Source organism: Atractosteus spatula, chromosome 3 (genome assembly GCF_055471065.1).
Source record: "Atractosteus spatula isolate fAtrSpa1 chromosome 3, fAtrSpa1.hap1, whole genome shotgun sequence".
Classification (NCBI taxonomy): Eukaryota; Metazoa; Chordata; class Actinopteri; order Semionotiformes; family Lepisosteidae; genus Atractosteus; species Atractosteus spatula.
The window spans coordinates 5,917,175-5,934,504 of NC_142708.1; the positions used below are offsets into that span (position 1 = coordinate 5,917,175).

At 41.6% G+C, this 17,330-nt stretch overlaps 1 protein-coding gene across 3 annotated transcripts in view; it reads left to right on the forward strand.

Annotated features, from left to right (window-relative positions):
- The window catches only part of acot12 (acyl-CoA thioesterase 12), a 24,873-nt gene continuing 7,543 nt past the window's right edge, over positions 1–17,330 (forward strand). Inside the window, exons 1-11 of one of the 3 annotated variants that reach the window (XM_088910268.1) lie at positions 1–318; positions 7,614–7,683; positions 8,084–8,144; positions 9,006–9,107; positions 9,738–9,876; positions 11,995–12,151; positions 12,901–13,017; positions 13,776–13,926; positions 15,120–15,175; positions 15,777–15,840; positions 16,328–16,418. In XM_088910268.1, the coding sequence (XP_088766394.1) occupies positions 102–318; positions 7,614–7,683; positions 8,084–8,144; positions 9,006–9,107; positions 9,738–9,876; positions 11,995–12,151; positions 12,901–13,017; positions 13,776–13,926; positions 15,120–15,175; positions 15,777–15,840; positions 16,328–16,418 (1,225 nt within the window). In that variant the 5' untranslated portion in view covers positions 1–101. The remainder of the gene's footprint in view (positions 319–7,613; positions 7,684–8,083; positions 8,145–9,005; positions 9,108–9,737; positions 9,877–11,994; positions 12,152–12,900; positions 13,018–13,775; positions 13,927–15,119; positions 15,176–15,776; positions 15,841–16,327; positions 16,419–17,330) is intronic. The other 2 variants (XM_088910266.1, XM_088910267.1) reach the window with 2 other exon arrangements.

Consider the following 17,330-nt stretch of genomic DNA (forward strand, 5'->3'; position numbering starts at 1 on the left):
CTTTCCAGTGTGATAGTTTATTGACCCTGGAAGTCAGTTATATAGATAAGCCGGGCAGGGGCACTCAGACAGCATGTTTGCCGGCTGACAGCAGAGCAAGCATGAGCCTGGAACACACAGGAAGCCAAGGCACAGGAGCCAGGGACCAGTGGTCCCAGAGTGCCCCAGCCCTGCCAGAGGCCACCGAGGAGACCCGGTGTCTGAGGCCTGCGGACGTGGAGATGTGCCAGTCCGTCCTGCCCTGCCACGCCAATCACAGGGGCGAGCTGGGGGCTGGACAGCTCCTGAAGTGGATTGACACCACAGCGTGCCTGGCAGGTAAGCCGCAGGGGACCAGGGCTCTCATGGCTGCCTCCCAGCAGAGTCGGCTCAGCCTTGTACCGATCGGGGGGGAGAGATCGATGTAGCCGACACGCTGAAGATGACACAAACGCACACGCACAGATTTGCACGCACTGTTATTTGGTCTTAGCAAATATTTTTGTATTTTTCATTAATTTTATAAGCTATTATAGTATTTGATACATCTCTCCTGCAATGTCTTCTGCGCTTATTCATATTAGTTTCATATTACCCCTGTATAAAGGCATCAAAATACTTTGACAGATATTGTTCCTGATACAGTACACAATGGCAACATTCTAGAAATGTCGTTCCTTGAAATGAAATGGAAAGGTACAAGTTGTTCAGAACTAGACTGTCTTCTGTCTGGTGAATGTCCCTGTTCAAGTGCTGTACCCTTACCTGTCTTTAAGGACTGTTTGTGAAATTCACCCTTTTTTAACAGAGAAAAACAGAATGTTTGCTTAGTTTTTCTTACAGTGCTTAAAACTGTATCAGTTTGTAGGTTTTATTAAATTGAAATGCTGAAACATTTCTGAACTTTGTTACTCAAATACTGGCATCCCTGTGAAGAGTTTATCTGGAGTCTGGCTTTAACAGAACTGCAGGCAGTGTGCTATTCAGGCTATGGATTTTTTTTTTCAATCTCTTCCACACCTAATGGGAAATAAAGACTACTGACGTTTTTGAAGTACATCACAATTGTTTCTTTTCCAAATTCAGGCCACATGTTAACAGCTGGCAGTGACAATGTCAAGCTTTCATATTACACAGAATGCTCACTATATAGATTCAAATTGCATTTTTTCCTGTCAGTTCCAATAATGTTAGCTGCCAGGATTTCCCTATTGAAACTAAAGTGTCTTGATACACTCAATTTCCATACAAACTATTTTTATCAATTCAACACAAAGCTTTACAGACGTTTTACTGCTCCCTGACCTTCTGTTATTGAAAAAAGCAGCTTCCATAAGAATGTGGAATAATACAGCATGTTCTTATTAACGAGAACTGCCTCAAATTAGTTCCCCATGAGAGGGTTCAGGAATTTATCGGTGGTACCTGTCTTTAAATGGTGTCTGGTTAGTCCCTTTTTAATTCTATTCAGATATGAACATGAGCCTGTGCATTTATTGATTATGCACTGATGGTCTTTCTTCTATATTCTAAAACATACAATATCTGTACTATATAGATTTGCTTATGTACTACAGTATACATGATGGGCTACGGTACTTTCATTTTCCTGTTTGAAGAATACCAAACTACTGTACTGCATGTTTCCTAAATGATAGGTCAGATATGTTGCCACAGTGAAGATAAGAGTAAGATACATTTAACTTTTATCACAGCAAATAGTATTGCACTTTTTAATTCAAATAAAACAAGACACTAATATTTACAGGGAGACTGATGGTACTGGTGGGTCCTTCAGGGAGTATATAAGTTTTCTGATGAAAATTGAATAGATCTGAATAATATCTATTGTTCTGAAAGTACGTTCTCAGTGCAGTAATTTGATATAAAGAGCACTACGGTCATTGATTGTTCTACTTGTTGCAGTCTATGCTTGTAATCTATTAAGAGCATGTTAGGAAGAAGTGTAAGAAGCCCATCACCACTATAAAAACAAGGCATTTCTGAAAACCTGGATAGATCCTTCCCTCTTCTAGCTCAAGGCATGGAAGTGCACATTTTTTGTAAATGTTCAATGAACATGTTTACTGTGCCTTAACCCACCCGTCCTTCTGCCAGGGAAAACTTCTTCTGGTCCTGATGAACACTGAAATCAAAGTGCTGTTTTATAAGCTATGCTAACTTTATGAAGCAAATGTAGTTCTCATGGTGGGTGAGATGCAATGCGGGAACCGAAATGTGTCACGGGTGTCTGAAGGGACGAACCGTGGAATGGCAGGAGAGTGAGAAAGACCCCATGCGTAGCGGCGAGACGGGGGTTAGCCCGGGCTCAGCTGTTCAGGACATGCCGTATAGAAACCTATGCCCTCAGGTAGCGGATGTGGGGCGACCTGGTGCTAGGCGGGTCTCAGGACATCCGAACCTCACTGCTGAGCGCAGGAGCGGAGCAGAAGCAGGAAGTAAATAGGCTACACAACAAGTCACACCAGAAAGACATGAATAATCCCAGGGAACTAGGAACAGGAGAGAAGTACAGTAGGTGTACTGGGCATGACAAAATGAAGAGCAATTGTTCTGGAACACCTGTCCTGTAGTGTTTTTTGCGTTGGTAGCAGTGTTTGTCTTTTTGCGTTTTCACTGGTACAGTAGGTGTGCCGTGAGCTAGCCAATCTCAGCTCATTGGGTCGATTCCCAAGGCTCTGAAGTCATTAATAGCAATGCAGAACGCACACAGCCAGCACTGTTGTCATGTTGAACTCTCAGTTCATACAATACATACATACTGAGTGTTAACAACTTCAGATCTGTCCAGACATACATACAGTGCTTAGGACTGTACTTTGGTGGAAAGGCCTGAATGAAATGGGAGAATATGTGTGTACCAAACAAATCATTAATATACATTTTACGCAACGTATGATACAGCTCTTACTGTTCATCTAAAATTTAAGTGCAGTAATGACCAGCTGTTACCTCATGATTTCTCGGATACAGGAGTGAGCTGTCTTCAGGGTGAAAGGAGCATGTTTGTAATGTGAGAATATAAATGATTTACATGGCTACCCTTGGTCCTTAGAGTTTCACTCTTTACTTTTATCAAAGGCCGTTTGCTGCTCCAGTTCATGTGATAAAAACAGATAAATAGATAAGACTGCCCGTGCCGCATGTTAGTAAACAGGCTGTCAGGGTGGAGAGGAGGGCAAAGTCTGTGAAAACTGAAGAAGGTGAACGGGAAAAACGTAAGGGAGCTGAATGGGTTCATTTGTGTGCATAAATAAATCACAGTCATGTAAAAAACACATCAGAGCATCACACAGCCCTGCATTCAAAATCTTGCTTTGTTTGTATTTTGATTGTTGCTGATGTTTTAAATATTTGCTGCACTATGCTGCCTTGGACAGTGCCTTGCAAAAATATTCAGGCCCTTGCTGTGGTGTCCTGTTTTGTGAAGTTACAAAAAGATGTCTACACATTTTTTTTAACTTGATATTTTATTCAGAACCTGAACTCTCAAGCCAAAGACCTCTAAGGGTAAGATGACAGTGAATGTCAGTGAAAGCTAAAGAGAAAAATACCTGAAATACAGTATGTTGATCCCACGCTGTACGTACTGTTTTCAGACCTGTGAGCTCAATATTTGGTGCAGGTCTTTTGGTGTAAGTCTCTACCGCACACTGAACTGAGTACGTTGCACACAGAACTGGTGCGATTTTTGTCCATTCTTCATGATAGTTGCCTGAGAATCACTGATGCACGTTCAAGTCTTTCCACAGATTCTGACTAGGAATCAAGTCAGGACTTTGGCTGGCTCACTCAAGGACATTCAGTCCTGTGTAGCTTTGGCCCTGTGCCTTAGATCATAGTCCTGCAGGAAGGTGAGGCTTATGTCCCAGTTTGAAACAGGTTTTCCTCTAAGATTTGCCAGTACTTTGCTCCATCCATGTTCCAGTTAGCCTTGCCAAGCTTGGGGTGGCAGCCTAAACTAGTCAGTACGGAAGCACCTCCCACTTCTTAGTGACTGATTTCACATTGCTCAAAGAGATATTAACCATTTGTAAATGCTTTATATCCTACTTCTGATCTGTACCTTTTTACAGCTTTATCCCTGAGTTGTTTTGAAAGCTCCTTAATGTTCTAGCTGACTCTGCTTATAATTCACTAGCTGACTGAAGGACCTTACAGAGACATGTCAGTTTATTTTGAAAACATGTGACCCACAATTATTACATACAGTACTTAGCTAACTGTGTGGCTTGTTAAGATAATTTTGTGCACCAAAATAAATGTACTAATGCAATCATGACTTTTCCATTTTTCTTTCTTAGTAATTATTTAAATCTTTTTTTTTGTTTTTTGCTTTGAATGTGTGGAGTAGGTTGTGTGTCTATGAAATATTAATGGTTGCATCAAAGTATTTAAAGCAACAAAATGTGAAAAGTGTGCAAGGGTCTGAATACTTTTAAAAATCACTGTGTATTACTGCAGTTTGGTGTGAAATGATGTTGAATAAGCTTTCATCATGTTTTGCTTTCTGGGCACTCTGGAGTTTTTCTCTGTGTCAGCACTGAAGAACAGAGAAGTAAATTCCAGTGTTTGGTGTTGAGTCCACCCTTCATATTAATGGATAACTCCCAGGTCTTATTGACGTTTGCTCGACCTCAGTGCTTGCTTTCTTTTTGAACTTTTCAGAACATGATGCTCTGTGTCCCGGAGTGTAGGGCAGACACCTGTGCTCTCTCTGGCTGTTTACAGGACACTGACTTATCGGCCATGACGCCAGTGTGTCTGTGGGACCCTTGTCCAAATTGCCTCAGATCTTTCTTTGATTTCTTTGATTTGCAATGTCTTGCGATTTTGTTTCACTGACTCCTGAAGTTTTGTTGCCTTCTAAAATGGTTAATCCTTGACTTGACAGAAGCAGAAAAACAGTCTATTGTTCACCAAATGAAAAATAATTAATCTGTACGCCTTTTCTTTTTACTATCCTCATTTTGAAATAGGGACCAAATAGGATCAAAGTTTTCAGGCTGCCTGCTTTTTTGTGGAAAGCACAATTCATAAGAGCACTGTACAGAACCGCTGCATTACATACACTTATAGCTTCACAAATAGCACAAGCAGGCACAATTGTGTTTGAAATTATTTTTGTAGAAGATGGTTATAATTATTATTGCACTGTTATCTGTTGATGATCTACTGTATGTAATCACTTCCTTAATTAGACGGTCTTATAGCTCTCTGTGCTAGGGATACTAATGTAAAGACACTTCAAAATAACTTCCGCTAACTACCATAATTTACATTATAACAGGTTATATTTATCTGGTTACAGGTACATAGAGTACAGAGGGTAAGCCAGTTCTGAAAAGTTATTCCTTGCAATACTTATGCATTGCTATTGTCTTCAAAGTGACTAAAATATTTGGCTGACAGTCGCTTAAGTGCCTTGTAGAGACTATGGATGCATTCTGATTAAGAAATGCATAATAATATTGCAATATGTATGTTTCTGTTTGGTAATTCTACTGTATGTGATTTTACAGATAGATATATATAGATATGAAACAGACAAAGCAACATTGTCAGGGGGGACATTCCCAGTCTTCAGATGCATTGTAGCACACAAAGATGTCATTAGTCCAGAGACAACTGACTAGATACTTTCCCAGGCTCAAAAGAAAGTCTTACACCAGTTAACAGACACCATTATCCAGGGAAACACATGATCTTCATAAGGTTTTCATGAAGTGCACATACAAAAGGAAAAAACAATATGGTCAAGAGGAAGATCCAAATATATTACAATAAAGGCAAATATAATAACACTAACAGGCTCAGGCTACACTAAGAGTGTGAAAGAACTGAACCTTTTTAGTGTTAAACAGAGAGGACACAGAGTCCTGCTAGCACACAAGTTTTGAAAATCTTTAAAGATGTTGACAAACTCAACCCAGCAGAGGAACATGAACCAGAGAGCCCAGGTGGGACTAATAAGATGAACTAAGGTGATTTATTCTAAAGGAAAGTCCTACAAATAATGAGAAACTAAGGAGAAGGTTATTTAATACCGATCACAGGGGACACTTTACACAAACAGCTGTGAGGGTATATATAGATCAACCCACCCAGCTGTTGCTGAATAAATTGTCAACTAAAAATGAAATGATCTTGATGGACGAAAGTCCTGCTCTTTTTCTTGCCCATGGAGTCCAGACATGTTATGACCATGTTGTGAAATCTCCTCAGTAACCATTTCTACTGTGATAAAAACAAGTATAAAAAGTATACAGGATTTATTGCTCAGGAAATTTCAACATTATTCATGCTGTGGTCTAAAGGTTTTAGCTAAAATCATTTTGGAAGAACCGAATATAATTAATCTCTGTGAGCAGAGAAACCTTTAAAAATAATCTTAGGGCATGAGAAAACCAACACATGAAGTTATTTGCAACCTGGTTTGTCCTGCTGTCCACTAGCGTATCCATGAAAAATTCCTAAAAACAGATTAAAATCTGACACAATGAAACCATATACAGGGCATGGATAATGCAAGCAAGACCTCACCATATCATACTGTTGATGTCGTATCTCATGTCCTTAAAATTCAAATGCATACTTATTGCTGCTGTGCCAAAACATCTCCGTTACCTGGTTTACATGTACTACAGCTGTGTTCATGTTGTGGAAATTCGTTTTATTATGTTAAAATAAAAAAGGCCTAGATTGTAGAATGCAAGCAAGATTGTAACAGGAGCTGGTTCAGGCTCCCATGTAGTGCCTATTTAGGACCCTGTGCAGACGGTATAATCCGGAAGTGACTGGAGTAGGACATCAGGGAAGACACAGCAGGAACAGGACAGGATGACAGACAGGGGGGCATGACGGCTGTGATCTGGTGCTATGGGGGGCGTGGCGCGGGCGAACACCGTCCAACACCGTCCAAAAAGGGAAACCGGGGCGCAGTCCATAATCCAAAACCAGGAGGTCCATCCAAGACAAGGACGATTAAAATCCCGGGGAAGGGGTAAGACGATCAGGAACACAGAGGTTAAAAGGATATCGAGGCCAGGCGCTCCGAGCCCCGGACCCAGATGGTCAGGATGCTGGGGTGAGGCCTATCCCATCAGGTCGTCCTGGACCCGCTGGTAGGCGGGCTTCTGGGCGTCCATCTTCCATAGCTGCGCCGAGAGCTACCGAAACGCCACACTTACATAGCAAACAGCAGACAGGGGGCAGGTGCACATAATAAAGAAACTAAAATACAAAAGGGTCGGAGTGCCCTCTAGAGGAGGGATGACGATCGTGACAAAGATTATATATTACTGTATGTGGGAGTGGGCATAAGCAGTTTTTCTCACTCTACACATCTGCTACAAACACTGCACTGTACTGTGTTCTTCAGTTCAAAGAAATCCACCTCCTGATCTCCTGTCCTGTATTTGACAGTGCATGAAGAAGGCTCACCTAATTGGCACAATGGATTAAGTGCAAGTGTGGCAAACTTGAAACTCAATTATTTCATCCCGTTTCACAGACAGATGGTGACGAGCTTCAGGCTGTGGTAATGAGACTGTATTAATAAATCTCATGTACTGTGCCTGGGTAATCTGGATCTTTTCCTGGTTTTATTCCAGCGGAGAAGCATGCTGGAGTGCCTTGTGTTACGGCTTCAATGGACGACATACAGTTTGAAGAAACCGTGAGGTACAGTACTTATTTACTCCCTGCTTCAAGAGTACAAAAGGAAACATGAGGCAAAAACAACAACTGGTCTATCCAGAATTATTTTTTTCTGGGGGATGAAAATGAGAATTATATTAATTTTTCAATCAATTCCTATTGCAACATTGATTTGAAGCAACGGATGTTGGTAAAGACTCACTGTAGTAAATGTTTATGTGATAATTTACTGAAGGTACAAACACCGCTTTAAAAAAATATCTGATAGAGTTATCAAAACGTGAAAAGAGTTACGTTATGTTCCAAACTCACTGCTGAAGTTCTTATAAATGTGATATAAATGTATGATGTATGACAATAATATGTTTAAGTAGCAGTGCATGTGCTTGTTATGGACTAATAATCCTCTCTTTGCTGTTTGTAGAGTTGGGCAGATTATCAATGTCAAAGCCAAAGTGAATAGAGCTTTCAACAGCAGTATGGAGGTAAGTGGTTGTTTCAGAGGAGCCTGACTGCTGCTCCACAGTTGTCCTGGGTTCCTCTCTGTCTCAGGGGTCACATCAGGCTAAGACTGACGTCACATGTTCACTCAGCCTTTCTTTTCTCACTGGGATCTCCGGCCATAACAAAGGACACGGACAATTCCTCAAAGTGAGGTGAACATTTATTCTAAAAGGGAAATGAGATTAAATCAAAGCAAACAATACAAAGAATCACAGTAATCCCATCTATACTTTCTTATTAATTTAAGCAAAAAAAGTGCACAATGTAACAAAATGAAAAATGGCATACACCTGTGTACTGTATACGACTGTTTCACTATTCAGTCAGCTACGGTACATCATGCTAATGCAATGCAAGTGTAAAACAGCTGTCTGTTGTTGCTAACTTGGACTTCTTATTTGTAAAAGATGGAAATAGAAGTTTTAAGTTGCAACATAGTAAGAGCTAATTAGTATCCATGCGTCCCAGAAACAGGTCACATGAATATTAATTAGCATAGGTAATACATATGTTGATATAATGTTCCCTGGTCTGTTGCTTGTGGTCTTTCTTGTGGGTAATTTTGTGAACAAATTGTTAAACAAAAATGGCTATGATGTTGTGAAAAACATTCACAAAATATATCATATCATATTTCTGGATAATTTTTTCACTTGAAGAACTGCAGACAACCCCCGATCAGACTGAGATTTTTATCTATGTTGTTTTGCAACTGAAGACATTGAATAGAAAACGGTAACAACAGGTCTACCCCATCCCACAAAATCCTTGGAACCCTCTTCCCAGGTTTCCAGATGAAAGTGCTGCGATGGCTCAGCGGCTGTTGTGCTTTGTGTGTGCAGGTTGGCATAAGGGTGTCTGTACAGGATGTCCAGACTGGCATTCTGAAGCAGGTCTGTGTGGCATATTCAACATTCGTGGTGAAGCCAGTTGGATCCCAGAAGGTGAGACAGCCAAGTGCCATCGTTTCAGTTCCATGATCTCACAACTTGTTTCTAGACCGAAATCAGAAATCGGCGGGCAGTCTGAACAGAGCAGAAGGTCTACTGTACGAGAAACATGGGAGGTGCAGACCTCTGTTGCCCCCAGAGGAAGCCCAGAGAGCTCAGGCCTGTGTCTGTTTCAAGGCCTGCCGACGAGCAGCACCACTTCCAAGGGTTTCCCTCTGACTCGGCGCCCCGCTGTCAAGCAACAGTCACTGAGCTATTGCCATACTCTCATCGGACATTTGCGTATTTCCATGAGTGGGAACTGAACGCCGGACAATGGCAGCCACTAGGGAGTAAGATCTCTTGCGATAGTGGAGGCACGAGTACTATTCCTAGTAGATCGGGAGTAAATTATAGTCATTTATATTTTTCACTGGGACAACACAGGAACTTTTAATTCTGAAATTTGAATCATACCGCTGTCCGGAGTCTTTGTTTTCTTTCAGAATGAGCCCCTAAGGCACGGACAGCTGCGTTCACGTACTGTACGGAGCGAGCCTGGCGATATCGCGCAGCCCCCACCAGCAGTTCCGGTGCGGCCGGCTCCAGTTCTGCGCAGTGATGCATTTTCCTGTGCTGTTGAAGGTCAGCCTGAAGCCGGTGGAGATCCCCAGCACAGCAGAGGAGCAGCTGGAGCACTCCCTGGCCTCAGAGAGGAGGCGGCTCAGGCTCTGCAATGAAGAAGCCTTCAACAACTTAATGCACGACAGCCACTTGTTGAGAGGTAATGAGAGAGAGAGTCTTTATTACCCCTGGGGGGTAAGTTGTTTTACAGCAGCAGCATTGGTGTACAGACAGACAGAACAAAAGAAAAAAAAACAACAGGTACAACAATATACGGTACATATTTGCATAGAAGTCAAGTGTTAAGGAATGATATGGCTACAGGTATGAATGAGGACTTAAATCTGTTGGTTCTGGAATTGGGGAGTCGATATCTGTTCTGATGGGAGTAACTGGAAATGATTAAACAAGGGGGTGTAATGTATAATGTGTAAACATTAAAATTTTTTAAGCATTTTAAAGGTTTATAAGCATGGAATAAACCTATTACTTGTTCCTTTGCATGTATAAACAAGTACAGTACTTGCAAAATTATTTAGACCCTCGCACACTTTTCACATTCTGTGGCTTTAATGCTTGTAGTGCACGTTGAAGTACCACTTAATATTTGTTAAGGAACAAGTAAAGGTTTATTCCATGCCGAAAAGGAAAGAAAAGAGACACAACATTTTGGCTGCGGAGCCTTCTTCGGGTGTCAATACACAACCAATACACAGCCTACCTTTGTTAGGTACACAATCTACTCCACACATTCCACAGCAAAAACAAAAACAAAAAGAAAGAAGTAAACAGATAAGTAATGTGAAAGCAAAATGGAAAAGTCATGACTGTGAAAGTATTCAAACCCATTGCTGTGGTAAACCTAAATTATTTCAGGTGCAGAAAATTATCTTAATGAGCCACCAAGTTAGTTGAGTGGCCTCTGCTGGTGTACGAAAACAGTGGTTCACAAGATTTCAGAATACTTTACATACATCTGTATTTTATAAGGTCCCTTAGTGAGTTAGTGAATTTCAAGCAAAGATTCAACAAAGAAGGACAAGGAGCCTTCTCAACAACTCAGGGATAAATGTGTACTGTGTTAAGGCACAGATCAGAAGAACAAAAACATTTTAAAGACCATTAATACTGCGCCTCTTACAACATGGCAAAGTCATGATAAAGATACTGCTTAGATCAGACAGATTCTCCACACTAAGCAGCCAGGCAAGGAGGAAGCTGGTTTAACCTCATGCCACCATGAGGCCAACATTGACTTTGGAAGAGTTACAGAGTTCAGCGTTCACGCCACTAAGTTTAATGTTTAGAAATGAAAAAAAACATCTAAAAACTTTAACTTTCACAAATCACCTAAGTAAAACTGCGAACAAGCAGAAAAGCTTTTGTGGTTAGACATGACAAAACTGGAGCTTTCTGATCTAAAAGCAAAATATTACATCTGACACAAACCCAGCAAAATGCTCAGCCCACACTATCCCTACAGTCAAGCAGGGTGGTGGCAGCATTATGGTATAGTTCTGCTTCTCATCAGATGGGACTGGGCACATTGTCAACACTGATGGGGCAAATCACTGGAAAATGCAAATCTGCCTTTGGCAAGACACAGTACATAGACATTTTGGTGTTGCTTTCAAATTCAAATGTGTCATTGGACAAGACCTAACCCTAACTCTCATCTCTCAGGTGCCATGCTCGTCCCATTGTAGGAACAGTGACGAAACAGATCAAGTAATCCAAGAAGTATCATAAGTGTTGCCTAGGGGGATGAGTAAAATATTTCAGTATCCATGTTTTAGGATCCATACAGAGTATATTTATTTTTTCCTTAGGGAATTGCATAAGATAATTGATCCATTGGACTAACGCCCAGGTGTTAGACTGAACACCACAATGAACATTAGTACAAACCCAGACTGAGACTGAAACTCATGTAATACAAGTGACTTCTCTGAGAAGCTTTGAAGTACTGCTCTATCAGTGATAGTTGTCTTAAGGTTTAGGGCTATAACCTGAAATCTGTCCCTCTAGGAAGACTGATAGACACATCGCTTCATTTTTGTTCTGACAGCAAGGGGGCACACACTGACCTCCTGCCTCTGCTGAATGCCCCAGAGGTGTACAAACAGGCTCTTCATATAGAAAATAATAACGTTGTTGCTACTACCTCAGCACAAAATAGGATAGGCTCTATGGGGTGATCAGCAGTAAAGTCATTTTCACAAAAATAGGAACCTCTTAATAGGAATTAAGACCTCGTTTCTCTGTTGTTTCACTACAGATGCAGCGAACAGAAAAGACAGCACGCTGAAATCAACAGAGAGTACTAAAGTAGAGAGCATCGAGCTCGTCCTGCCACCACATGCTAATCACCATGGCAACACTTTTGGTGGGCAAATTATGGCCTGGATGGAGAATGCAGCTACTGTCGCAGCAAGGTATTTGAGTCATCCCAGTGAGCTATTTATAACCACAGTGTCACTGGAGCACAGGGTCCCGTCTCCCTGTCCACATGACTGCTGCAGTTAGGATGTTGCCATTAGTCTTCAGGGTACGTCTGATTCCTAATAAACAAAGCAAAAGAAAATATGCCAGAACAGCACTGTTTCTCCCCTCCTTTGTTTGTATTTTGTGAGCAAAAAGGTGGGGGTTGGGGGCAGGAGGGAGAGTGTGGAGGGAAATGGTTGCTAATTTTCATTCAGTACTGTTGCGTTCATGCAGCTTTCCATAGCAGAAACAAACAAGGAATCACTTTCAGAGTTGTTCTACACACGGGCAACATTTTTAAAAGGTTCAACTTTTCATACTGGCAAATACAGCAAAAGCTTGCTCAACCAAAAAACGAATGATTTTATATGATATTCATTGCCTAAAACTTTACTTTTATGAATCTTTACATCATCTTGTGCCGTAAAAATCCCCTTTTGTCTTTCACTAAAGGAGTAAGTGGTAAAAGGCTTCTACAGAGGTCTACTACAAAAGAAAAAATAATCAATTCCATTCATATTTAGCTACTCAACAGTGCATGTTGTTTCAGGATGATCAACAATGAAAATGGACTTTTTCATGGACTTTTTTGCACTATCTCTCATTCCAATAATTCCAGTTTCAAGTTTCAATACAAAATGTAGATTCGTCTCCCAGTAGGCTGCGTTCAATCCAATGTTGTTTGTTGTTTGTTTCCCAGCCGCCTGTGTGGTTATCCCACCCTCAAGTCAGTCGATATGTTCAAGTTTAGAGGCCCTTCCAATGTGGGCGACCGACTGGTGTTCAAGGCTGTTGTTAACAACACCTTCCAGAAGAGGTATGCTAACCCTAGCCCTAGCACTACGCCTTCCAGAAGAGTTGTAGACTGGTACTACTACTACTAAATATGTCCCAGAAGAGGTACACTAACCCTGACCCTAACCCTGCCCCTGACCCTACACCTTCCATTTAGGGCTAGGGTCAGCTAACCCTAACCCTACAACTTACAGAACCATAACCCTAACCTTAAACCCCTACATTCCAGAAAAAGGTGCGCTGCCGCAAATATTCTAATGAAACTTTGTGAACCATAGATAGGTTTATGTCTGGGATCTTCTTTCAGACCAAATACTTAGATGAGCCTTCTTGCTTATTCATCCTTTTTGTGATGGGCATGCTTCGGCTGTCTCTTCCCTTTATCCCATTATTTCCATCTATTGTGTGGGTTCCAAGAGGCCGTGGAAACACGTTTTAGCACAGATGTCCAAATCCCACTTTCATCTGTGTGGCTTCGATCTCACAATACCGATCCTGATCCTTTTGCCTTGACCAAACAGAACGATTAACCCCTTAGATACAATGTCCATTTCTCTGGTTGCATCTCTGGATTCCTAACAGAGTCGTAAAAATGAAAAAGGAGTTGTACACTGTGATTTGACCTAGTTGAGGCAGACACTGCCATTAATGACCTTGCTGATGTTCTGGTAGACCAGTTCACACCCTACAACTGTGGGAACAGCGGTTGCAGAGGTGGGGCAAAGTTTTGAAAGCTTGTGTTTTATATACAATACTGCCTGTTGGCCCATGTGTCTGCAGTCTGGAGGTGGGAGTGCGAGTTGAAGCATATAACTGTGAGGAATGGAATCAAGGGAGACCCCGGCACATCAACAGTGCGTTCCTCATCTACAACATCTCCAGCGCCCAGGAACAGATGCAGACCTTTCCTGATGTCAAGTACAGTACGAAGGTAATTGTCTTCTGCGTCCCTTGGCATGAGAAACACGAGACATGCTTTAGTGGCCTTCAAGAAAAGGGAGAGTAGGAAAGGTACATGGTTTGAGAGTGAGAAGGAGCAAGAATCTAGAATGAAAAGATTCCATTCAATTCATCATAGTGCAAAGTTCCCTGGGGGGCCCTGCGTCTTAGCAGTAAGTCTTTTATATAGGTGGATCCCAGGACAACTAACGCAGTCGTCCGTCAGGTCCAATAGTCCAAAATTGTCCAAAAAGAGTTTTCTTTATTTACAGTGCTGGTAACACTAAGAAAATCAAACAAATACCTAGCTCTTCTTTCGGCTTGAGCTAAACTTCTTCAGGCTCCTCTTTAGGTCAGTATTGCCAGGGAGCTAAGATGCCTACTGGCTCAAGAAATCATTAATGTCACACAGACTGACGGGCTCACTGTACCACACAACGTCTGTTATCCAACCAACACAGGGTCCTTTATCCTCTCCTGTCTCAAGGCTCACATTAAAAACAGACTTCTAGTCCCACAGTAATTCTCTCCATCCTTCACACCTCAGCTTCCTATTTTCAAAGTATTACCTGACCAATCACTTTCCAGCTACTAGTCAGGTGACTAAGGGCTGCAGGACGTTTCCTACAGCTTTCTGGGGAATGTAGTTAGGTTACAGCTGCCATCACGCCTATCCCTGTTGTCCTCAAAATAGGTTACTATTAGGTCGACAATCTGGGTCACTGAAACACAGGTGTTCTGGTAGATCGTGGTACAGTAAAATTCAGAAACTTGACTAAGAAATCTGTGGCAGTCGTTAAGCACTCAATGGGTTGCTTTGTGCCTGTAGCAGTTCTCATCACTTTTTTAATGTTTGAGCCCATGTTCTGATCATGTTCATGTTCTGAGTATTTTAAGAACTAAACCGATAACAGTGCTCCACGTTGTCTCGATCAAAGCAGCTCGTGCTGGCCCAGTGATGATGGCCAATGAAAATCAGTCTGTTCTGGTTGATTGTATTGTGTTTCATAAACGACTGCTGTACTTTAATTGTAAGCACATCACGTCAAACACAGATCAAACTGTTTATCCAGAAAAGGGGTTTTCCTTTTTCACCCGTGGTTGCAATTCTCCTGACCGATCGTTCGGCTTGCAGGAAAACCAGGAGAATCCAAGTCAAGCTTTTCGGTTTGTTTTGTATTGAAGGACGGGGAGAGAAGATATCTGGCAGCAATTGTACGGAAAAGAATCCGCCTGGCCAGGTACTGCACCCTTCTTTGTGTATTTCTAATGCACTAATTGCTGATTTACATCATGTTGAGATCATTATCAGCCCACAGGAAGAATAATTGAGAAGTGGGAAAATGTCATCCTTAAGATGCCCAACTTTTATTCTGGTCATTCTTGTGGTGCCTTCGCACTTGTATTTCAATGAGTTATGTGCCTTATTTTTTCATTTTACATTTCGTATTAATCTATGAACATCTGGACTTGTCGTCTATGTGTTGTCTAAGGGGAGTTCCAGTTAACTGTTCACTTTCCAGCTGCTGTAGTAGCAGTGGTGGCACCAAGAGGAGGAGGAGGAATCCTCCACTGACATTTTACTAAACCCAAAATTTCCTCTAAGTTCCCCCTCCCAAAGAAAAGAGAACATGGTAACCCCTCCAGGCTTTGAAAAACGTGGGATGCCTTGCCTGCCTTGCTTTGTCAGCCTTGCCTGCTGACAAAGCCAAGAAAAACCCTGTCCGGAGCAATTCTGCCCCCTGCTGAGTGTTTCTCCTACCATAGTAGGCAATAGTTTTAGTCTCTAAATTCCATTTCTGCCTAAAAAACACAGTGAGGGGTTCTGTTGTGTTCCCGTAGAAAGCACATCTTATCACACAAAGAAGAAGAGTCACTCTCTGTTCCCTGGGACAAAAATAATCAGGTAAATGAGCTCAGTATCTTCATTTCTATTAGGCTGTTTAAGTGTTTAACATCTTTATTGACTTTATTTTTAGGCCTTTCGTCTTTAGGCTTTGTACAGGACATCACACTGCTTAGCTACACTTTAAAATAGGATGTCTCCCATTTCCTTAGCCATCTTTCACTTTCCCATTGAAGAAATTAATGTAAAAATGCTTCAAGAATAACTAGTACACAGTATGTAGAAGAATAAATTATCTCCTGTTAGAGGACTGTGACATCTTTACCTGGTAAGAATCGTTGGGCTAGTGTTCTGTGGTTAGGGATCTCCTGTTGCTGCTGATACTCCCTGCCTGATGGTTGTAATGAAGATCTGTGGAAAGGCAGTGTTTGGTTTTCACCACACAAAACCTTTCTCAGTGTGGCCAAAATGTTCAATTCTTTACTGCTGTTGCAGTTCCAATATCACAAAGATGTCTCACCATCTCCCCCATACTTCCACCTTCCAGGTGTATCTGGGCTACAAGAATGTTGCTGCTCTCACTGTTCTGGCAGGAAAACAGGAGTGGGAAATCAGCAGTTTGCAGCCCAAGGTACGAGATCTCCAGGAAAGGGTGGACCAAGGCTCGGAAATTGACTTGACTGCTCAGTTTAAACAGTGGCAGACAACAACAAGAGCATCGAAATCTACATCTACATTTTTTAATTCTTATGTTCAATTTGTTCATTGAATGAATATTACATGGTACCATATACAATACTGAACAAATGTGACCAATCATCATGGCATGAAAGACTTGGTACCTAAACAAACAGTGTAAACCCATCAATAATATAAAAACTGGAATAAATGAGTAGACAAAAAAAGGAAACCGGAGATCTAAGCAAAGACAAAACAAAAAAAAATTAAAGAATTTTTTTAGTTGTTAGAGTGAGATAATAGTCATTGTAACAGGACTCAGTGCTCAGCATGAGTTACAGAAGAGATGTGACCCCTCCTCTGAAAGCTGGACAGTGTAGGCTACTGCCAGAGCAGAGGACCTGGTCTGGTGGAGTGGTGGAGCTGTCTGCCATCCTGGAAGTGGTCCCGTGTGTGTTTGGAGCTTACACTTGCCACGTATACTGTACCTTGTCTCAGTGCTGAGAAGACATTTGGGAACCCAACAAGTTAGTTCTTTTGTGTTTTGGACCTAAAACGTAATTAGATGGAGATAACCTCAATAAATGTATAATCTAAATAATCCAACAGTAAATATCCTTCTGGGAATAAGTCTGTGAACCCTTACATTCAGTAAGTGGTGTCACCTCCTGAAGTAGCAATGATTTCACTAGACATTTCCTGTTACTGTTTATCAGGCTCTTGCATTGCTTTTGGGGAATTGCTTCCTACAGGATTGTTTAGGGATTACTGGAGGGTTTCCTTGAATGAACTTCTTCTGTCAGAACATGTCAATGGGGTTTAAGTGCAGACTTCGACTTGGCCAATCCAAAATACAAACTTCCCTCTCCTTC